We start from the raw sequence: 23,907 nt of genomic DNA on the forward strand, positions 1-23,907 counted from the left end.
AATTCACATCCTTTTAAACGTGTCCAGTTTGAGGGCACCCGGGGGGGCTCAGTGGTCGGGCCTCTGCCTCTGGCCCAGGGCGTGACTCCGGGGTCACAGGATCAAGTCCCCCGTCGGGTTCCCTGCGTGGAGCCTGCTTCTCCCTCTGCCTGGGTCTCTGCTTCTCTCTCTCTCTCTCTGTCTCATGAATGAATAAATGAGATCTTTAAAAAAGCAATGATGAGGCTCCCGAGGGCGCCATGGGCAGGCTCTGCTGGCGGGGTGGTGAGCGCCTGGGACTGTCCCCCTGGCACCCGCGGGGCCCCTCTGCTGCCGTCTGGCCGGGTGCCCTGGGTGCTGGCCCAGATGCTCCTCCTGGCCTGGTCGCCCTGCTGCACCCAGCGGCCTGGTCCTGGTGGAGCTGCAGGCAACAGGCCCTGCCTGCCAGCGGCGGTGGCCGAGACACCTGCATCCTCATCCGGAGGCCGCTGGGCTGAGAAGCTGCCTTTGCTGCGGGGGCTCCTGCCGGCCTGGCCCGCGGGGGCCTGCATCCGAGCCCACCTGTCCCGCTCGGTGGCCTCGAGCGAGTAGCCTTCTCTCGCCTCGACTTTGTGTCCTCACCTGTAAGACGAGAAGGACCATAGCACCTGGGCTGGACCATAGCACCTGGAGCCCGACTGTGAGTCCAGGGTCTGTCGGGCACACCTGCCTGCAGCCTCGGAACAGGGAACCGGAGCGAGCCTGGCAGCAAGCGGCCGGGCGCATTAGCTACTCCGCTCCTGGTCTGGAACTGTCGCTCGGTGTCATGCGGCAGGGCTCTGGGACCGGCTGGCCGCCCTTCTCTGTCCTCTGGTTGGGGGACAGCTGCAGTCCCGACAGCGGTTTGGATCTCGGGGTGCACAGTGCAAGACGCCGTCTGTTTGGGGGCTAGGATCTTGGGGCAGGACGGACCACTGCGTTGACACTCGTTCTTTTTAGGGAGACTCTGAACTTCAGAAATCCAAATCCAAATTCTTCAAAATGAAGTGTAAGGTATTCTGATTAATTTTGTAAGGATGTCCATGTTTTAGGAGCTTACAAGGAAGGGTAGAAATGAGGTGCAGGACTTGTGACTTGGGAGCAGGGACGTAATCACCCATAGAAGATGGGGGGAAAGGTGAGCATCAGCAACCTGCTGCAATTCAAGGCGTTAAGAACTGTAACCATCTGCACACATATACACAAGAACTGTGAAAATCTGTGGCTGATTTTAAGATTTTTCCTTTCCTGCTTTGTAATTTCCCCTATATTGTCTTCAAATCTTTTTTTTTCTTTAAAGATTTTATTTATTTATTTGACAGAGAGAGAGAGAGGGAGCGAGCGCACATGCACAAGCAGAGAGAGCAGCAGAGGGAGAAGGAGAAGCAGGCTCCCCACTGCGCAGAGTGCAGAGCTTGATCCGAGGACCCCGGGATCATGACCTGAGCTGAAGACAGATGTTTAACCGACTGAGCCACTCAGGGGCCCCATAATTCCACTTTTGAGCTCTCACTTAAAGAAAGGCAGACCCGGGGTGCCCGAGTGGCATCATCAGTTAAGGATCGGACTCTTGATTTTGGCTCAGGTTGTGACCTGGGGCCTGGGGGATGGAGCTCCCTGTCGGGTCTGTACCCTGCGTGGAGTCTGCTTGTGACTCCCCCTCCCTGCTCTCTCTCTCTCTCTCTCTCTCTCTCGTAATAAATAAATAATAAATAAATAATCTAAAAAATAAAGAAGGGCCAGAAATGAGGTCGAGGGGCTTTGGAAACAGCAGCATTATTCAGGAGGGCAAAATACACACAATGATCTTAAGTAAGTAATGATGGAGGGAATATTTTATTTTATTTTATTATTTAAAAAAAAGATTTTATTTGTTTATTCATGAGACACACAGAGAGAGGCAGAGATACAAGCAGGCTCCCTGCAGGGAGCCCGAGGTAGGACTGGATCCTAGGACCCCAGGGTCGCGCCCTGAGCCAAAGGCAGACGCTCAACCGCTGAGCCCCCCAGGGATCCTGGAGGGAATATTTTATTTATTTTTTATTTTTTTATTTTTTAATAAATTTATCTTTTATTGGTGTTCAATGTGCCAACTTATAGAATAACACCCAGTGCTCATCCCATCAAGTGCCCCCCTCAGTGCCCGTCACCCATTCACCCCCACCCCCCGCCCACCTCCCCTTCCACTACCTCTTGTTCGTTTCCCAGAGTTAGGAGTCTCTCATGGTCTGTCTCCCTTTCTGATATTTCCCACTCATTTTCTCTCCTTTCCCCTTTATTCCCTTTCACTATTTTTTATATTCCCCAAATGAATGAGACCATATAATGTTTGTCTTTCTCCGATTGACTTACTTCACCCAGCATCATATCCTCCAGGTCCATCCACATCGAAGCAAATGGTGGGATTTGTTGTTTCTAATGGCTGAGGAACACCCCACTGTATACAGAGACCACAGCTTCTTTATCCATTCATCTTTCGATGGACACCAAGGCTCCTTCCACAGTGTGGCTCTTGTGGACATTGCTGCTAGAAACATCGGGGTGCAGGTGTCTGGAGGGAATATTTTAAAACTGTGTTAGCTTGTACCGTATGACAAATTCCCCCAGTACCCACGCATTTGCTTATAGTTGTGTAGGTCACAGGTTTTGGCAGGTTCAGCTGGTCCTATGCTGAGGTGATCACAAGACCAAAGTCACGGTGTTGGCTGGATGAATTCTCATCTGGAGCTCAGAGTCGTCCTCCCTTTGTTTCTGTTTTTGCCAGGATTCTGTTCTTTGCACCCGTGGGACTGAGTTTCCTTGCTGTTTGCTCACCGAGGGCATCTCCGGCTCCTTCACGTCCCCTGTGTTCCTTCTCACGGCGATAGCTCTTCAAGTCCTTCTGAGCCCTGGAATCTTCTGGCTTGACCTTCTTCCTACTTCCTCTGCCACCAGACAAAGCCCGTGCCTGTGAGGTCTCCTGTGATTAGGTTAGACCTCGCCAGATACCTCTCTCCTTTTTAAGATCAGAGTGACACAGGGATTGTGTGTGACAACACAATAATCGGAGAGATATTTCATCATATTCAAAGTTTGGGGGATTAAAGCATGGAATCTTAGAACCATTCTTTGAAATTCTATCTGCCACACAGTCAATAAAGGACATTCGTAGACCGTATAAAAGGTCTGAGTTGCTAATGGTATTGTAATTAATCGAGAAGAGCAAGGTACATAATTGAATATATAAATAACTATAACTGTCTAAAAATCTTTAGGAATAAAAAAAGGTGGGAAGAATTAAAATACTCTCTCTCCACTGTATTCCCTTACTCAAAGTCTGAGCATACATAGATTTTCTTCTCTCTGTGATATACATACGTATATGTATGGAACCCAAAAGGGGTTCCCTGAGGCATGCGTTTGACTACAAGTTGTTACTTGAGACGTAATCCCAGGGAACATCAGTTGGAGAGTGGGAAGGTGAGACGGAGGGGGAAGGAAACCACCCAAGTGTACATCATACTAGGTACTGCCCGGAGAGTGAAGAAATGGTGTATCTACCACTGTATTAGTTATCTATTATTGCATAATAATTTATTCCAAACATGGTGGCGAACCATTTATTTGGCTAACAAATATTTATTGTCTCCTAGTTTCTGTGGATGAGGAGAGCAGCTTTGCTGGGTGGTGTTGGCTCAGGATCTGTCATGAAGTTTTAGATAGATGTAATCATCTAAAGGTTTGACCAGAAGGGAGGATGCACATCGAGCATAGCTCAATTATATAGCTGCTGGGAAGAGGCTGCATTACCTCATCACAGGGCTCCCTCCATAGTGTCTTTACGACATGGTAGAGAGAAATCTGGGGAAAGAAAGGGCCAGGGGGAGAGAGAGAGAGAGAGGGAGCTTTTTAAAAATTTAATTATTTAGGGGGCACCTGGGTGGCTCAGTTGGTTGAGCGTCCAACTCCTGGTTTGGGCTCAGGTTATGATCGCATGGGTCTAGGGATCTAACCTGAGTCGGGCTCTGTGCTCAGCGGGGTGTCTGGTTGAAGATTTTCCCCCTCTGCCCCTCCCCTGCTTGCACTCTCTAAAATAAATAAATAGAATCTTTAAAAAAGATTCATTATTTAAGAACTTTTTAAAAAAAGATTTTATTTATTTATTCCTGAGAGACACACAGAGACCCAGGCAGAGGGAGAAGCAGGCTCCATGCAGGAAGCCCAACGTGGGACTCGATCCCGAGTCTCCAGGATCACGCCCTGGGGGAAGGCAGATGCTCAACCACTGAGCCACTCAGGTGTCCCTATTTAAGACTGTTTTTAGACCAGTGCTTGCAGTTTGTTGATAATGATTCTGATATCACTTGTGATGTCTATGGGTTTTTGACACGTCATCAAGCAGTTCTCAGACTGCAGCTAGACTCTCCTGACACTACCACACTATCTGCTTGGAGACTTTTAGATTCCACAGGTTGAAGGCTCAGTCCCACAACACTGCCCTACAATTCGGATGCCAATTCTGAGTCCAGGTAATTCTGGCTCGCTATCAATCAGAGGTTCCCATGACCCCCTCCTTAGGTTTGATTAATTTGGAAACGTGGCTCACAGGACTCATCAGATCAGTCTACTTACTAGCTTATGGGTTTATTGCAAAAGGATATAACTCAGAAATAGCCAGACGTAAGAGATTCATTGGGCAGAGTGTAGAGAAAGGGTACAGAGCATCCGTGTCCCTCGGAGTGTGCCATTCTCCCCAAATCTTTACAGGTTCAACAACTGAGAAGCTCTCTGAACCTTGTCCATTTGGATTTTTATGGAGGCTTCACTACATACGCATGATGGATTAAATCTTTGGTCATTGGCAATTAATTCAACCTCCAGCCCCTCTCCCCTCTGGCGGGGAGCAGGGGGCATCAAGGAGTGGAACTAAATGTTCCAAACCTTTAATTATAAGGTCGATCCTTAGGTGTTTTCAAAGCCATCTTTATAACACAAAAAAAGACACCTTTATCATTCTCATCACTTTGGAAATTCCTGGGGTTTTTGGAGCTCTGTGCCAGAAAAGGGGATGAGACCAAATCTGCATTTCTTAGTATAAATCACAATATTATGGTTGACTTAAAAAAATCAAATTAAAATTTTTTGTTACAGATTAAAAATGAGATGCCAGGGATCCTGGGGTGGCTCAGCGGTTCAGCGCCTGCCTTTGGCCCAGGGCGCGATCCTGGAGTCCTGGGATCGGGTCCCGCGTTGGGCTCCCTGCATGGAGCCTGCTTCTCCCTCTGCCTGTGTCTCTGCCTCTCTCTCTCTCTCTCCCTCTCTCTCTATCATAAATAAAATAAAAATAAATCTTTAAAAAAAATGAGATGCCTAAAAATGTCAACTTGGCTAGGTAAGAAACAATTTAAAACTCGGGCAGCCCCGGTGGTGCAGCGGTTTGGCGCGGCCTGCAGCCTGGGGTGTGATACTGGAGACCTGGGATCGAGTGCCACATCGGGCTCCCTGCATGGAGCCTGCTTCTCCCTGTCTGTGTCTCTGCCCCTCTCTCTGTGTCTTTGAATAAATAAGTAAAATCTTTAAAAAAAATAAAACTCTGTAAAGATGTATTGAGAAAAACCAGGCATAAAAAAAACCAAACACACTCCTGTTTATCATTACCCAAAAGATAGGTTTTTAGGTAAAAATATGAAAAAATCCCAAGCTGCGCAGAAAATGCAGATAGTTCTAGTTACTAGTCAATAGGCAAAAAGCAAGCACTTAAGGTCATCAGCTCTGATATTTTATTAATTCCTTCTTACTGAAATTTCATATGCATTTCTTCTGGTTGGATGACTAAACTGGATGATGGCGGAGGTTAGCTGCCCTTTATTCAGCCCCACCTTGCTCGACCTCAAGAGCAGATGAATTTTCAGCTGGTGGATGGACGGCTTTTGTCTCTTGGCCATGTTATGGTGTAGGGTTTTCTGGGCCTCTGCAGAGGTCATCGATGTGGTGATACAGACATTGAGGTGGCTGCTGACCTCGGATCTCATCTCCTCTTCATTGCTGTCCACACTGTGCCGTCTTTGGTGAAGAGAGCCCCTGAAGAGTTATGGTCTGCGACCCTGAGCCATGGCCTGCCACACCGGTCTACCTTGCTCTCCTGTACCCTGGTTGTCAGCATCCTCCAGTACTTCCTGCACCAGAGAGTTAGAATAGTCTGGTCAAGGCCTGTGGGGTCTACGCGTGGAATAAGGTGAGACCCATGGCCTCAGGTCTCACCAGAAGCACTTGGCCTTCAGGAGCAGTCTCCCATCCCTTGTTTTATTTTATTTTATTTTTTTTATTCTCTCTGTTCTAGTGAATCTGGTAACTGTGTGGAGGACCCCTGCCTGTGTGCAGCACCAGTCATGGCTGGAGTCTGCTGTAGGATTACTGTTTGGCGATGATGGGTGAATGTCCACCAGGGCCGGTGACATTGGCTGCCTCATATCCTTTTCTCCTCACCATCACCAGACTCCACAGTCTCTTCATCTCCTTCACTGCAAAGGTGGATACACGCATCATGTATCAATTCCTCATTCCTTTTTATTACTGAACAATATTCCACTTCATGGACATACCAATTTTGTTTAACCATTTGTCAATTAATAGACATTTTGGTAGGCAGCCCGGGTGGCTCAGTGGTTTAGCGCCGCCTTCAGCCCAGGGCGTGATCCTGGAATCTCTGGATGGAGAGTCCCGCATCGGGCTCCCTGCAGGGAGCCTGCTTCTCCCTCTGCCTGTGTCTCTGCCTCTCTCTCTCTCTCTCTCACTCTCTCTCTCTCTCTTTCTCTCTGTGTCTCTCATGAATAAATAAAATATTTTTTTAAAGATAGACATTTTGGTTGTTTCCACTTTTTGGATAGTGTGAATAATGCTGTGATGAATATGTACAAATTTTAGTGTGGACGTATGCTTTCTTTTTTCTTTGAGAGAGAGAGAGAGAGAGAGAATGAGTGAAGAGAGAGGCAGAGGGAGAGGAAAAAGAATCTTTTTTTAAAAATTTATTTTTGAAAAAAAAAATAAAATAAAAATAAAAATTTATTTTTGGGGCACCTGGGTGGCTCAGTGGTTGAGCATCTGCCTTCTGCTCAGGTCATGATCCTGGGGTCCTGGGATCGAGTCCTGTAGCAGAGTCCCTTCAGGAGCCTGCTTATCCCTCTGTCTATGTCTCTGCCTCTCTCTCTGTGTCTCTCATGAATAAATAAAATATTAAAAAAAAAGAAAGAAAAGAAACTTGAGTTTGAATATCATAAATAAAGATATTTATTCACGAATTCATGAATTTTCCTGTCTTCTTTGAAAAATATGTCAATTTAAATCCTTTGCCTAGGAGATCCCTAGGTGGCTCAGCAGTTTAGTGCCTGCCTTCAACCCAGGGCGTGATCCTGGAGTCCCGGGATCAAGTCCCACATCGGGATCAAGTCCCAGATCGGGCTCCCCTGCAGGGAGCCTGCTTCTCCCTCTGCCTGTGTCTCTGTGTCTCTCATGAATAAATAAATAAAATCTTAAAAAAAAATCCTTTGCCTATTCTTAAGTTGGGCTATTTGTCTTTTTATTATTGAGTTGTAAGAGTTCTTTATATATTCTGGATACAAGATAGGCCAAATACATTATATGATTATTGATGGGGTTTGGTTTAAATCAACTATTTTTCTATTTGTTTTCTATTCTCATTTTTTTATCATCTGGATTCACTGAGATTTAAAAATATTTTATTTCATCTTTACTATTACCTTATTAGCTCAAACACTTGATTTTAGCTATTAGTCAACTGTTTAGAGAATACATCTTAAATACAGTATATCATCAAATAATATTATGTCACTGCCTGTATGAAAGAAGAATCTTTCAACTTCCATTTTCTTTCTCCCAGTCTTTTTGTTATTATTTCATATGTTTTATTTCAGCATGTTCTAAATTCCACAATGCAGAATTATTGTTTTGCCTTAGATAGTCAAAACTCTTTTTTGGAGATTGAAAAACCAACTGGTTTTAAACATCTTGATATGTTTGTCTTATATAAAGAGGTTATCTTGTATGGACAATCTATAAAGAGTGGATTATAATTTTTTGCTTTGGACCTTTACAGGCAATAAAAAAGACAAATGAGGAAATGTTGAATCAGATATTTCTGGAAACTAAGTGAGTTCCCTGCTGCATATTGGGTATTTTGGGAGCCCATGGATTGATACTAATTTATTTAGGATTCATGGGTGAGGTTCCATTTGTCAGTGGACCTTGAATCTCTGGTGTACATTGAAGTGGTTAGTACAGTGGCTAAACAAACTGATGTCATGCTAATTGCCAAAGACTTGGAACTCTTCCATATTTGGAGGCTACTGGTTTATTGTCCATGAATGAGACTAATAACAAGAAATTCATTGAAATGGAAAACTCATAATAGTACCCATGAGTATTCCTTGATGGCAAGTTCAATTATAGTCATCCAATGATCACTTCAAAATTCTGTGTTGGACAGATAAAGATCCCAAAGCTTTCAAGCCTGAAGTTCACCCTGTGTCAAATTTTGTGCTCTAGGATTTTCCATCCTGAGCTTCTGTAACAGAGCATAAGAGGACAACTGAATCACAAGGAGATATAGGAGTAGGTGGTAAGTGTTTGATGTCAGTGGAAAATCTATTTTAAATAAGCAGGATGAGTCTATGAATGAATGTTTACTGATTATACACTGAAGAAAATTGCTTTGGCCTTTAATAGAGAGAGTTTAACAGAGTTTGTTCGTTGATTGATTCAGTTTGATGACACTGAGTTTTCCTGTCCTCTTTCTGCCTCACCTTTATAAGGTGATAATGACTATTGTTGCTTATTTAAGGTAGATGTTGAGGGAGGGAGAGAATATAATAAGATCTTCAGGAGAGGTTTATCTCCTGGGAGTGATAAGTGAACAACAGTCTTCTTATATGCCTAATCTTTCCTAAACCTAAATCACATTTCCATCTTTAAGACAATTGCAAGAGAGGTAACTGTGTTAGTCACGGTTCTACAGAGAAACATAACCAATAAGATATCTATCTTTCTGCCTATCTATCTATCATCTATCTTTCTTTTCTTTTTTTTTTAAAGATTTTTTACTTATCTATTCATGAGATACACAGAGAGGCAGAGACACAGGCAGAGGGAGAAGTAGAAGGAGAAGCAGGCTCCATGCAAGGAGCCCAACGTGGGACTCGATCCCAGGACTCCAGGATCATGCCTTGGGCCAAAGGCAGGTGCTAAACCACTGAGCCACCCAGGGATCCCTCATCTATCTTTCTATCATCAAAATAAGTTGCGCATACAGAAAGAGAGAAAGAGAAAGAAAGAATGAGAGACGGGGAAAGAGGGGAAGAGAGAGAGAGAGAGATTTACTTTAAGGAATTGGCTCATGAGGTGGGGGGCCGGCAAAACTGAAGTCTGCCGAGCAGGCCAGCAGGCTGGAAGCTGGCAGGAGTCAGTCTTGAGGTCCTGAGTCTGGAAGCAGAATTCTTTATGCTGGGGGCCTCAGTCTTTTCTTTGAAGGCTTTCCACTGATTGCATGAGGCCCATATTTTTATTATTTTTTTAAAAAAGATTTTATTTATTTATTTCTGAGACACACACACACACACACACAGAGGCAGAGACACAGGCAGAGGGAGAAGCAGGCTCCATGCAGGGAGCCCGACGTGGGACTCGATCCCGGGTCTCCAGGATCACATCCTGGGCTGAAAGCCGTGCTAAACTGCTGAGCCACCCAGGCTGCCAGAGGCCCACCCATATTAGGAAGATAATCTACCTAAAGTCTATGGATTTAAATGTTAATCACATCTGAAAAACATCTTCCCAACAATATCTAGACGTGTATTTGACCACACAACTAGGCACTGCGGCCTAGCCATGTTGACACGTAATATTAACAATCACAGGAAGTAAAGAGATCAGGTTATTACCTACTTTCCAGATAATGAAAATAAAATCAAGTGACCTGTATAAGTGTACCCTGAATTATGATAGATCAGTTGGTTAAAGGGGTAAAAAAGAACAGGATCCAAATGTTTTTAAGATTAGTTAGTACTGATTGATTGATTGATTGACTGATTGACTTGGCTCCACACCCAAGGTGGGGCTTGAACTCAGGACCCTGAGATCAAGAGTCACATGCTCTTCTGACTGAATCAGCCAGTGTCCCAGAATCCAAATTTTTAGGTATATTATCTTGCAAAATAGGAATGGTTACTAGTTCAGCAGGACAGCAATAGAACCTAAGACTAACAGGCTTTGACTTGGCACAGCTTCTCAAAAAGCTTTGTATTTTCTTCCCCCAACCCTATCTTTTTTTTTTTTTTTAATTTTTATTTATTTATGATAGTCACAGAGAGAGAAAGAGAGAGAGGCAGAGACATAGGCAGAGGGAGAAGCAGGCTCCATGCACCGGAAGCCCGATGTGGGATTCGATCCTGGGTCTCCAGGATCGCGCCCTGGGCCAAAGGCAGGCGCTAAACCGCTGCGCCACCCAGGGATCCCCCCCAACCCTATCTTAATTGAGGTAGAATTGACAGACGAGTAAAGATTGAATGTAGGGGCACCTGGGTACCTCAGTCAGTTAAGTGTCTGCCTTGGGCTTAGGTCATGATCCCCAAATCCTGGGATCGAGTCCCATGTCGGGCTCCAGTAGGAAGGCTGCTTCTTCCTCTGCCTCTGCTGCTCCACCTGCCTAAGCTTGCTCTCTTTCTCTCTCCAATAAATAAAATCTATTTAAAAAAAGACTGAATGTATCTCAGGTGGCAATGTGATGGTTTGATATATGTATACGTTGTGACATGATTACCATGACCAAGACACTTCTATATTTTCTTGATATAAATTTTTTTTAAAGATTTTATTTATTTATTCACGAGAGACATGGAGAGAGAGAGAGAGAGATTGAGAAGCAGGCTCCAAGCAGCCTGATGTGGGACTGGATCCTGGGACTCCGGGATCATGACCTGAGCTGAAGGCAGATGCTCAACCGCTGAGCCACCCAAGCATCACTTGATATAAAATTTTAAGCTTAAAGTTAGTGTTTGCTTATGCCTCATAAAGTATGCTATTTATTTATATTAACTAAAAATGAGGATTTTCCTTCTACGATAAATGTTTGTTGAGTGAATGAATGGCTTTTAAGTAACAGATTTTGGAACCTGTTCAAATATAGTTCTAATGGTGCCTGTGGTAGTTACTGATGAAAAAGGGAAGGGTGAACGGGTTCAGTGCTACTTTACTTGGCTGGGAGAAGGCGGAAGTATTGAAAAGGACAAATGCAAAATTTACAGAGAAGAAGAGACTTTTAAAAACCCAGAGACCAAATTAAAAGGGTGAAACTATTTTGGCAGAAAACCAGTTACAACGTGCAAATCACAGTGTTTTAAAATATTCTGCTTTCTGTTTCATTTCAGAAGGGATTCCAGAAGAAGTGGAAGAAAGAACATTAGGACGGTGAGCAAAGTGCCCCCTGTGTAACTGGAGAACGTAGGTGAGTCTTTCCACCTCTGTACCTGCGTTGCCCACCATGCCTCCTGCGGGGCACACACGTGTATGCACGTGTGTTCGTGGTGTGGGCAAGACACTGTATCAAGCACTTGTGTGACACGTGCAATGGGCGTGTAGTCCTTCCAACTCATGAGAATTCTCTTAACCTCTCCTCTGTCTCAGGACGCAGCACACTTTTTAAAGGTGCTGCTCTCTGCAAAGGCGCCTCCTCCAACGCACCACTAATACACACGCCCTCTAAGATTCCTCAGCATCTAGGGTTATTACTTGTCACCTTTTAGATCTTGCCACAGCACCTGCTCCTTCTTTCTAGTCCTCAACAAAGTCCAAGAATTATGGAGTTTGGAGGTTGGGGAGGATCAAGAGCATCACTTCCCCTCGTCCCCGTGCTTGAGTCCCTAGCACTGTGCCTGCTGGGCACTCATGAGTGTTTGTGGGATGAACGTTGACTATGCTACGGTCTTTCTGAGAAAGGATGAGTCTCTTCTACTGGCAGATGGTCACTGAGTCTTTGCTTGTCAGCGACAGAGAAAGCCTGTCTCTCCCGTGCTCTGAAAATCAGCACACAGATTAGATTTGGGCTGTTCTGGAGAAGAAGTGGAAGAGCTGCAGCTGCAGCATGAGGGCTGCTTCCGGGGCGTCCCGCTGCAGGCCGCCTTCTGAGCTATGACTCACCAGCACTGCATCCCTGTGATAACAGGGAAGTGCTCCCGGTGCTTTCCCGGGATGCAGAGAGGAGGATGCCATTTGCTTCTACCTGGAGCCCCTACCTTTAAAAACCTCCGGGGGGCACCCGTGTTGGTTGAGCATCTGATCTCAGCTCATCTTGATCTCAGGTTGTGAGATCAAGCCCCACCTCAGGCTCTGTGCTGGGTGTGCAGTCTGCTTAAGATTCTCTCTCCCTCTCCCTCCCCCCTGTCTCACCCTCCCTCCTGCTCTTAGAAAGTTGGGAACCTCAGAGAAGCTTTCTTTCTCCACCTGTTTCGGTTGGCAAAGAGGTAGATGGTATCATAATGTACTATGAAGAGTAAAACTTTCTTTTTATTTTAAAGAAATTGTTTATTTATTTACAAGAGACAGAGAGAGAGAGAGAGAGAGAGCGGCAGAGGGAGAAGCAGGCTCCATGCAGGGAGGCCAATGTGGGACTCGATCTCAGGCCTCTAGGATCATGACCTGAGCTGAAGGCAGGTGCTCAACCACTGAGCCACCCGGGCGCCCCTAGAATGATGAGTCTTAAAAAAATCAGGCGACTGCTAAGTGTCCTCCTTTCAACATACTTGGTGAATAATTTTTTTAGTTTCTTTTTTTTTTTAGAGAAAGTTAATCATTATTATTTATTTTTATTTTTAATATCCTTACTGGTCTTAGTCACACGTGGTTTTGTTTTTGTGAATTCTTTAGGACAGAGCCTGCCTGGCATTTCGCTGAGGGGCTTCATAGTGTTGGAGGGTGGGGGTCTGAATCCCAGTGCTCCACGGTGGGAGCTAGGTTTGGGGACCTCATTCACCCCCGAACACGAGCTCTGGGTATGCAGGAGCAAGCACGGCAGGTCTAGTCCTTGCCTTCAAGGGGTTTGTGTTTGGAAAGGCAGAGGGTTAGCACTGACATAGGCTGCTCAGGAGTTCATAGGTATTTGTAAGTGCTCACTGGGGTGTCGTGTAAAGGGGGGATGTCCTCTTAGGTGTGGGCGTCAGGGGGCCTTCACACTGGGCAATATGTGACAGAAGACCTTACACGTGAGAACCGTGAGAAGCCATGGCAAGGCCTGGGGGAGCACTGTTCCCCGGGCACAGAGCCTGCCGGCGCCCTCGTTGAATATTGTTGATTGGACCAGAAACGCCTCACTGTCTCTCATCGACTCCTTTGTGGTCTTTTTCTCTCTTGGGGAGTTTCTGGGACATTTTCTCACAGAGATCCTTAGTTCTCAGTGAGAGGAATGGACCCGCAAGTCCTCTCTACACCCGATGTGGGTCTCCAACCCACAGCCCCAGGATCAAGGGGTACCGTGTGCCAGGCCCTGCACCAACCTCTCTCTTTAGAACCAGAGCAAAAACTCTTTTCCGCAGCCCAGTGTCGATTCCTTGGTGCTGGGAAGGTAGCAGCTGCCATCTGTTGCCCCTGGAAACAGCCGAAGGGCATCCAGGGACTTACCCTGGGGACGGATTTCAGCCAATCCCAAGATTCAGTGCTTCTCATTAGATTCTTCTACAGTAAAACGTGCATAGAGCTGCAACTTTTAATGATGCTCTTCTGTGCCACCGGACCCTTAACACCCAGACATTCATCCCATCCCCCTGCTTCTCAGTCTTTTCCACGGGAGACCTGGGTGTTTACTACACCTAATCACGTGGAAGAGATGCGCCTAGCTCCCATTTCATAGCTGGGAAAACTGAGACCTAGGGAGGTGAAGGCCAAAGGTCACGGTGCCTTGAATTCCCCAAGCGAGCGACGCCCGCCCTCCTGCTAGCGGAGCGGGCCGGGCTCCCGGCGCCTCCTGCCCCGAGCTGGCCGCACAGGTCCTCCCCGTTTATTTACCACCTGCCCTAGAAGACACCTCGCAGGCTGGACAGTCTCAGACGTGGAGAAGGAAAAGTATAACCCCGTGAAGTCGGCATTTTCATTTCCTTTCCTTTTTTTCTGATATGCAAAATTTTAATACTTTGTTTTTTTTAAACAAAGTAACCTGTGATTATACAAACTTAAACAATCACAGAGTATCATGTAAACATTAATAAAATCTACGATTCCTTTCAATTTTATACTTCCACAAGTAACCGATGTTAAAATAAGTGTGTATTGTTCCACACCTATTATCTATCCTTTTAGGAATAAATACATACACACAGACTTCATGAATATGTAGATGTGTGTTTGAACACATGTACACGGGCACCCCTCTCTCTTGATGCTCTCCTTCTGTTCCTTCCTTTGCTCCTTCTTTCCCCTCCCTCCCTTCCGCCCTCCCTTCCTGGTTCCTATCGTCACTATGTTATATATAGATCTCCTAATGTACTCTTTTCACTTAACAAAATGTGGTTGAGATTCCTTGAAGTTAATAGTTTGCCATCTTGGCTATGTGTCGGAAACGCCTGGGAGCTTTAAGAGTACTACTGGGTCCGACCCCCAAAGATCTGAGTTCATTGTCCTGGGTGAGCCCTGGGCAGCAGAATCCACAGCCAGCCCTGCAGGTGGTTCTAACGTGCAGCCACCTGGACAGCGCGGCGTATGCACACACGCAGCTCGTGCTTGCTCATGGCTACATAATATTCCAAATTGTGGCTGTACTAAAATGTATTTACTTATTTCTCTATTAATAAACAATTTAGGGCAGCCCGGGTGGCTCAGCGGTTTAGCGCCACCTTCAGCCCAGGGCCTGATCCTGGAGACCTGGGATCGAGTCCCACGTTGGGCTCCCTGCATGGAGCCTGCTTCTCCCTCTGCCTGTGTCTCTGCCTCTCTCTCTCTGTCTGTCTGTCTCTCATGAATAAATAAATAAAATCTTAAAGAAAAAATAAACAATTTATTTCTCATTCCTAGTTTTGCTAAAAATGCTTCAATAAACATTTATCCTTAATTATGGATTCCTTTATTTCTAGAAATACAGCCCTAGAAGCGGGCCCCTTGGTTAGAGGGAGGACCATTTAGGATTTTGATAGGTGCTGCTAGATTATTTCCCCAAAAGGCCTTTTTTTTAAAAAAAGATATATATATATATATATAATATATTTCTATATTATATATATATATATATTTCTAAGAGACGCCGAGACACAGGCAGAGGGAGAAGCAGGCTCCATGCAGGGAGCCCAATGTGGGACTCGATCCTGGGGCTCCAGGATCATGCCCTGAGCTGAAGGCAGATTAATGCTCCACTGCTGAGCCCCCCAGGTGTCCCGAAGGCTCAGTTTTTTATATCTTTTCCAATCCAATGAGACAAAAAAATTTTGTTTAACCCACTATTGAAGTTGAGAATCTTTTTATTCATACTTATTTGTCATTTTTATTTCTTTTTCCGTGACTTGCCCTTTCACACTTTTTGCCCTTATTTGATTATTTGTCCTTTCTTGTCATATATTTTTTAAAATATGGAATGCCTTATGACTTTACATGTCATCCTTGCACAGGGGCCATGCCAATCTTCTCTGGATCATTCCAATTTTAGTATATGTGCTGCCGAAGCGAGCACCTTCCTTGTCATATTTGAAGAGCCCTTTCAGTAATAGGACTATTATCCTTTTTTGGTCATATATGTTGCAATATTTTCTTCTAGTCTACCTTTTGCATTTTGATATTTTATATGGCACTGAATATATTTTAAAATGTTGAGAATGCACAAAATTTTTTTTTTTGCACAAAAATTTTTATCTCATTTTATTCTTCATAACATTTCAATAATTTTTTTCATATCGGCAGTCCTTTATTATTACTGTTCCTAATGGCTGTGTGTAATTCTATTCGATTTCCACTATATTCATTCAAGCTTCAGGGGATCCCTGGGTGGCTCAGCGGTTTAGCGCCGCCTTCAGCCCAGGACGTGATCCTGGAGGCTCAGGATCAAGTCCCACATCGGGCTCCCTGCATGGAGCCTGCTTCTCCCTCTGCCTGTGTCTTGCCTCTCTCTCTGTGTCTCTCATGAGTGAATAAATAAAATCTTAAAATATATATGTATATTTATTCAAGCTTCAAAATAAATCCTATAACTGTTGTTTTAAATAATGCTGTAATTAATATCTTCTTGCATTTAGCTTTTTGATAGTTTGGTTGCTTAGGAGACTCCTACAAGTGAAATAGTTGGATCAATAATATAAATATTTTTTTGTGGTTGTGGTAATTATTTCCTAAATTCTGTTACAGTTTTAGGCTAATGAATCAGTATAGAAAATTAGGGGCAGGGGCACCTAGGTGCCTCAGGTGGTTAAGCAAGTGACTCTGGACTTGGGCTCTGATCATGATCTCAGGGTCCTAAGATTGAGCCTCGCATCTTCTCTTTCCTTCTGCTTGTCCCTCTGCCTCTCCTCCCACTCATGTTTTTTTTTTCTCTCTCTTAAACAAATAAATAAATCTTAAAAAAAAAGAAAATTGGGACAAAATAGCTTGAATATTTATAAATAATATCTCCTAGAGGACAAATCCTATTACAGAATTTTAAAAATTAAATTTTTTAAAATGTTTTTTTAAGGAGTTTATTTATTTATTCATGACAGACACACAGAGAGAGAGGCAGAGACAGGCAGAGGGAGAGCAGGCTTCACACAGGGAGCCCGACGTGGGACTCGGTCCCGGGTCTCCAGGATCACACCCCAGGCTGAAGGCAGTGCTAAACTGCAGAGTCACGGGGGCTGCCCTAAAAATTAAATTTCTTTTAAAAATATTTTATTTATTTATTTGAGAGAGAGAGAGAGAGAAAGAAAGAAAGAAAGAAAGAAAGGGCAATCATGAACAGGGGAGAGAGGCAGAGGGGGAAGCAAACTCCCCACTAAGTAGGGAGCCTGACGTGGGGCTTGATCCCAGGGCCGCAGGATCATGATCAGAGCCCAAGGCAGACGCTGAACCTACTGAGCCACCCAGGTACCCCAAATTTCTTTTCTTTTTTAAGATTTATTTATTTATTGAGAGCAAGTGCGCTGGCATGCACGCATATGCAGGTGGGGGGTCAGGGGGAGACTCTTCAAGCTGAGGCCTCATGATTGCAAAGCCTGGTACAGGGCATGACCTTAGGACCCTGAGGTCGTGATTTGAGGTGAAATCCGGCATCGGCTGCTTAACCACCTGAGCCACCCAGATGCCCCTGTAGTGACCGCTTTTGAGGAACATTTCAATTTCATGGAAAACAGAAAGACATGTCTAATTTTCTTTCTCAGGTCGACACCACGAAACAGGTAGGAAAGCGAGGCGAGGGGATGTGGCCGTGTCAGCAGCCCGTCCTTACAGGGGGGCTGGCCCACCGCAGCAGGGTGCCTGGGGCCTGAGGAGGGTGGCCCCCGGGGGAGGGGATTCCAGACTGGGGAGACAAGGCCCGCGGCCCTGGCGGGCTTGGGGCGCACACTTGACTTGGTTGGGAGTGGAGAGGCGAAGGATCTCAGCTGGAGTCGTCGTTTGGGAGGCCAGTGTGGGGTCATGTGCGGATTAGACTGGACCTGGGGGAGCAGCTGGCCGGCGGCCGGGAGCTTTGGCAGCTCCTGGTTCTCGGCGACTCCTGGGCCTCGGCCGCGGGCCACCTAAGGCCTAGGCCGGCCGTCGGGCAGCAGGCGGTGTGCGCGGGCTTGGGACGGCTCCGGTGGTGACGGGCCTTTGTGACAGTCGCCCCTAGGTCGGCCTTCTATTCTGTGTGCCCTGGTTATACGTAAGCAGTTCACATGGGGATGTGGAGCTACTTCAGTCAGCTGTAGCCCTAAACTGGCTTTCATGGTTTTGTCCTCCCCCAAGGTCCTTTGGAAACTCGCTGGATGGAGGCTCCGAATCAAACAAGAGTGACTGAGTTTGTCTTCTTGGGGCTCACAGATAACTGGGCGCTGGGGACGCTACTTTTTGTGGCATTCTCCCTGGCTTATGTGCTCACCCTTCTGGGGAACACTCTCATCATAGTGACCACGGCCCTTACCCGGCGCCTCCATACCCCCATGTACTTCTTCCTGAGCAACCTGTCCTTCATTGACACCTGCCACTCCTCGGTCACTGTGCCCAAGATGCTGGAGGGCCTGCTTAGGGAGAGAAAGACTATTTCCTTTGATGACTGCATTGCGCAGCTCTTCTTCCTACACCTGTTCGCTTGTGCTGAGATCCTTCTGCTGACCGTCATGGCTTACGACCGCTACGTGGCCATCTGTGCCCCGCTGCGCTACCCCAACGTGATGAGCATCCGGGTGTGTGTGCAGCTCGTCCTCGCCCTCTGGTGGGGGGGTACCGTTCACTCTCTGGTGCAGACCCTCCTGACCATTCGTTTGCCCTACTGCGGCCCCAACGTTATCGATAGCTACTTCTGCGATGTGCCCCCCGTCATCAAGCTGGCCTGCACGGACACCTACCTCACGGGAGTGCTCATTGTCTCCAACAGTGGAACCATCTCCCTCACCTGTTTCCTGGCTTTGGTCACCTCTTACACAATCATCCTGGTGTCTCTTAGAAAACAGTCTGCTGAAGGGCGCCGGAAAGCTCTGTCTACGTGCTCAGCCCACTTCATGGTGGTCGCCTTCTTCTTTGGACCATGCATCTTCATCTACACTCGGCCAGACACCAGCTTCTCCATCGACAAGGTGGTATCTGTCTTCTACACCGTGGTCACCCCTTTGCTAAATCCCCTCATTTACACCTTGAGGAATGAGGAGGTAAAAAGTGCCATAAAGCATCTCAGACAGAAACAGGTTTTCTCATAAAGTCAGGTACGTGATGGACTTGGAATTGTAAATGTAATTAGGGCCGAATCTTTAATGAGACAGTGAGAGCAAAAACTAAAATCAAAAGATAAGATGGGGGATCCCTGGGTGGCGCAGCGGGTTAGTGCCCGCCTTTGGCCCAGGGCGCGATCCTGGAGACCCAGGATCGAATCCCACATCGGGCTCTCGGTGCATGGAGCCTGCTTCTCCCTCTGCCTGTGTCTCTGCCTCTCTCTCTCTCTCTCTCTCTCTGTGACTATCATAAATAAATAAAAATTAAAAAAAAAAAAAGATAAGATGGCCCGGAGCAGGGCAGACTTCTGTATTACAGAGAGGGACTGATGGGGTGGTGCAGTCCATTATGCACCTGCCTTTGGTTTGGGTCATGATCCTGGGGTCCCGGGATGGAGCCCCAGGTTGGTCTCCCTGCTCCGCGGGGAGCCTGCTTCTCCTCCCTCTGCCTGCCCACCCCCTGTTCATGCTCACTCTCCCTCTCTCTCTATCTCAAATGAATAAACAAAATCTTAAAAAAAAAACAAAGACTTATTAACTATTACTTCATATAAAGAAAAAGATCATGGTGGAACATAAAGTAAAAAGAATCTGGAAAACTTTTAAGAAGGCTCTGGTTTCACTAGGAAAAGAACACAGTTTGGGGCATGGACTCAGTTTTAGGAACAGGTACAGTTGTGAGAGAACATATTTTCTTGATTTGTGGATTCTGTGAGTTATTGCCTCTGGGAAGCTATATATTGCACTTCTGTTTTATAAATTATAGTGGTTTCAATCTTGCTTTCAAATAGATTTTCAAGGTGTTTATTTAAGCCATCACTGATTTATATTGAATTAAGCTGTGACTTTGAAAGTGATTCATTATTCCTGGATTTGTTTTGTATTTTTCATAGTACTTTAATAAAATCAAGGTGAAAATGTATAAAATACATGTTTTAAAATAAAATTTATTGAGGTAAAATTTAATTACATAAAATGCATGCATTTTAATTGGATGGGTGGAGAGATTTTGACAAAGGTATATATACATCCACATAACATATACATCTCTCCAGTCAAGATATAGAACATTTACAGCACCCCTGAAAGTTCTTCAGTCCCTTCCCAGACAATCCCTCTATCTCCACCCAAGCATCTAAGGGTCTGATTTTTGTCACTATGAGTTAGATTTACCTTTCCTAGAGCTTCATGGACATTGAATCATACAGTATGAACTTTTCTGTGCCTGCTTCTTTTGCTCTGCCTGCTGTTGCTGAGATTAAACTATGTCTTTAGTGGGTATTAGTAGTTTCTTGTTATTGTTGAGTCATACCTCATTGTATGGGTATACGGCAATCGTTTATTCAGTCATTTACTGATGGGCATTTGGGTGTTTTCAGCTTTTGACAGTTATGAATCAAGTAGATATAAGTGCTTACTTACAGGTTATTTTGGCCACATGTCTTCATTTCTCCTGGGTAAGTATCTAGGAGTAGAATTATTGGATCACATAGTAAGTGCATGTTTAGCTTATAATGGACTACAAGGCTGTTCCAAAGTGATTGTATGATTTTTTACAATTTATTTATTTATTTGCAAACTTTATTGCCCCTGTGGGGCTCAAACTCATGACCCCGAGATCAAGAGTCTCATTTTCCACTGACTGAACCAGCCGGGCACCCGTAAAGTGGTTGTATGATTTTATACTCTCCTCAGAAGTATAAGAGTTTAACATCCAATAATTGCTATTGTCAGTATTTAATTTTAGGCATTCTAAGTGCATTTGTGGTGTACTCTTCATTTCCCCAATGACTGATGATGCTGAGAATCTTTTAATTTGCTTATTATCCTTTGTGCTGTGTTGTGTCTATTCAAACATTTTGCTCATTTATTATTTTAATGTTTTGTCTTCTTGTCATTGTAGGAGTGAGTATACAACAGTTTTCTTTGTGTATTCTGGATACAAGACCTTTGTTGGATATACGTCTTGGCAATATTTTTCTCACACTGTGGTGTGCAGTTTTATTTTTTGAATGATATATTTTGAAGAGCAGAAATTTATATTTTGATTCAACCTTACTTATCAATCTTTTACTAATAAGATTGATGCCTTTTGTGTCCTAAGAAACCGTCACCTACTCTGAAGTCTCAAAGATTTTCTCCTGTCTTCATTCAGAAATTTTACAGTTCAGCTTTAAATTTTAGGTTTGTACCCACCATTTGCTTTGACGTGGATGGAACTGGAGGGTATTATGCTGAGTGAAGTAAGTCAGTTGGAGAAGGACAAACATTACATGGTCTCACTCATACGTGGGATATAAAAAATAGTGACAGGGATTATAGGGGAAAGGAGAGAAAATGAGTGGGAAAAATTAGAGAGGGAGACAAACTATGAGAGACTCCTAACTCTGGTAAATGAACAAGGGGTAGTAGGAGGGAGGTGGGCGGGGTGATGGGGTGACTGGGTGTCAGGCACTGAGGGGATGAGCACTGGATGTTATACTATATGTTGGCAAATCAAAATCCAATAAAAATATACAAAAAAAAATCAAAACAATATAAAAGTTATAATCTCAAAAAAAATAAATTTAGGTTTGTGATCCATTTTAAGTTTACTTTGACATATAGTGTGAGATAAGGGTTGAGATTAATTTTTCCCATCAACCTAGATGATCCAGTACCATTTAAAAAGACTTTCTTCCTCATTGTGTTATCTTGGCACCTTTTTGAAAGTCAGGTTGGCCCTTAAGAGGATGTGAAAGTGTTCTTTTCACCTCTTCAGTGTCATCTCTCACCATTGTCGGCCTTATGATCTAAGCTGTAACCCCACTGCTCTTTCACTGCTTGGACCAAGCCAGAGTCTTCTCCAACAACTGCCATTTCCTTTGCCTAGAACACTGTCTTTTCTCACGTGTGGCTCGTTTTCATTTGTCAGATCTCAGCTGCAATGTCATTTGGTCGGAGAGACCCTTCTTGACTACCTACTCTGAAGACTGTCTTTTCTAAAACTCTCATTCAGCGTTCAATGTGTTTTGTCCACAGGATTTGTTATGATTTATAATTAAAATGCATTTGTTTATATTTTGTTTACTATTTTCACTAGACTTTAAACGACATAAAGGAGGTCTTATTTGTGACTGTAAACCGAATCCCTAGCACATAATAGATGCTTGGTCAATATTTGTCAAATGAATGAATACTAAGGTATCCCCACTTCATTGCTCTGATGGCAGATTTTTCCTGGATACCTGAGGAAACCAATAACTTCAATGACTCCAAGTCTTCTTTCTACATCACTGAAGTCATAAGCAAACCCACTTGGTCTGATTCGCCGGTGTTTTGCTGAGCAATTTAGGCAAGCATCTGAGTGAATGGTGTAATCAAGTGCTGCCCAGCAATCTGAAGGTTTTGTTTAAACTTTAGTTATCACCCTAAGACGAAAAGCAGGGGGAGGAGGCATGGTGTAATGAAAGTAGCATGACTTTGTGTTGATACACTCGGCTTCATATCCTGCTTCCATCGTTTCCCAGCTGGGTGACCTTGGACATACCATTTGCTCTCTTTGAGCTTTAGTTTCATCACTGTAAGCAAGCACAGTACCTACCTCACAAGTTGCTGTGAGGACGGAGTAATGCCGAGTGCCTGCAACAATTTCCGGCTTATGGGAGACACTAAACGTCATAGCTATGCCACAATTGTCAGATATTAGACCAGAAGACAATTTTATAAGTCATATAAGCTGACAAAATGTCAGGTAACTTATTCTTTACAAGGCTTTTCTTCGATTTGGAGCACCAGGCCCCAAGAGCTTAGACATTGTCATTTTTTACCTTTCCCCTCCAACCTTCCCATTAACTTGTTCAAGGCATTCTTCATGTCTTCATTCCTAAGAGTATAGATGATGGGGTTCAGCAGGGGGGTAACGGCCGTGAAAAACACAGACACCACCTTGTCTTCCGGGAGGCTGGTGGATGGGCGGGAATAGATGAAGATGCAATGTCCCAGGAACAGTGTGACGACGGTGAGGTGGGCCGCACAGGTGGATAAGGCCTTGCGCCTGCCTTCGGAGATCTGCTGCCGCAGGCTCACCAGGATGACCGCGTAGGACACCACGAGGACCACGAAACACACCACGGAGATCAGGCCGCTGTTGGAGACGATGAGGATTTCAATGATGTGGGTATCCGTGCAGGCCAGTTTGATCACCTGAGGCACATCGCAGAAGAAGCTGTCAATCTCATCAGGACCACAGTAGGGCAGCGTGATGGTGAGGGAGGTCAGCGATATGGAGTGGATGGTCCCCCCCACCCACAGGGCTACAGCCAGCAGCACACACACTCTCCAGCTCATCACCGTCAGGTACTGCAGGGGCTTGCAAATGGCCACATACCGGTCGTAGGCCATGACGGTGAGCAGAAAGATCTCGGTGCAGGCGAAGAGGTGCAGGAAAAACATCTGAGTGACGCAGCCGTCAAAGGAGATAAGCTTCTCTTCTGCCCATGTGTCTACCAGCATCTTGGGGACAGTGACAGTGGAGTGGCACACATCGATAAAAGACAGGTTACTGAGGAAGAAATACATGGGGGTATGAAGCCGGCGGTCGTAGATAATAGTTATGACAATGAGGATGTTCCCAGCCAGTGTCAGGACGTAGAAAGTGAGGAACATGGCAAACACAGCCATCTGCACCCTCTGATCTACAGATAAGCCTCTAAGCCGAATGTGTGTCACTAAGGTGGTTTGATTGAGTAGGTCCCCCGCTTCCATGCTCTTTGCTGGACACTCTGTCAAGAATTAGGAAAAAATATCAATCATTTGATTAATTAATAAGAAATTAGTTGTAATTTCTTCTGTGTTTGACTTTTTCTTCCATCTTGAATTTATGGTCCAGTAATTATTATTTTTTTTTATATTTTTTATTTTCTTATTTTTTTTTAAGATTTTATTTATTTATTCATGAGAGAGACACAGAGAGAGACAGAGACCCAGGCAGGGGGAGAAGCAGGCTTCCTGCGGGGAGCCGGATGCAGGACTC

General features: G+C 44.9%; 2 protein-coding genes and 1 non-coding gene across 3 annotated transcripts; 1 reads left to right on the forward strand and 2 right to left on the reverse strand.

Moving 5' to 3' along the window:
* Window positions 1-15,587: 15,587 nt before the first annotated feature.
* Window positions 15,588-15,694, reverse strand: LOC125752603 (U6 spliceosomal RNA). The gene has a single exon (XR_007402546.1). It is a non-coding gene; the product is annotated as a U6 spliceosomal RNA (small nuclear RNA).
* A 2,260-nt stretch (window positions 15,695-17,954) lies between these two features.
* LOC112654888 (olfactory receptor 1509) lies at window positions 17,955-18,881 on the forward strand. The gene has a single exon (XM_025439557.2). The coding sequence runs from the start codon at window positions 17,955-17,957 to the stop codon at window positions 18,879-18,881; it is 927 nt and encodes a 308-aa protein (XP_025295342.1).
* Window positions 18,882-22,691: 3,810 nt separating this feature from the next.
* On the reverse strand, window positions 22,692-23,639 carry LOC112654336 (olfactory receptor 4E1). The gene has a single exon (XM_025438761.3). It carries the CDS (start codon window positions 23,637-23,639, stop codon window positions 22,692-22,694), a length of 948 nt encoding a protein of 315 aa, XP_025294546.1.
* Window positions 23,640-23,907: the final 268 nt, after the last annotated feature.

This window comes from Canis lupus, chromosome 15 (genome assembly GCF_003254725.2).
Source record: "Canis lupus dingo isolate Sandy chromosome 15, ASM325472v2, whole genome shotgun sequence".
Classification (NCBI taxonomy): domain Eukaryota; kingdom Metazoa; phylum Chordata; class Mammalia; order Carnivora; family Canidae; genus Canis; species Canis lupus.

Excerpts from the sequence above, each read along its gene's own strand:
- LOC112654888 (XM_025439557.2), top strand. The coding sequence starts at position 17,955 with ATGGAGGCTCCGAATCAAACAAGAGTGACTGAGTTTGTCTTCTTGGGG.
- LOC112654336 (XM_025438761.3), bottom strand. The coding sequence starts at position 23,639 with ATGGAAGCGGGGGACCTACTCAATCAAACCACCTTAGTGACACACATT.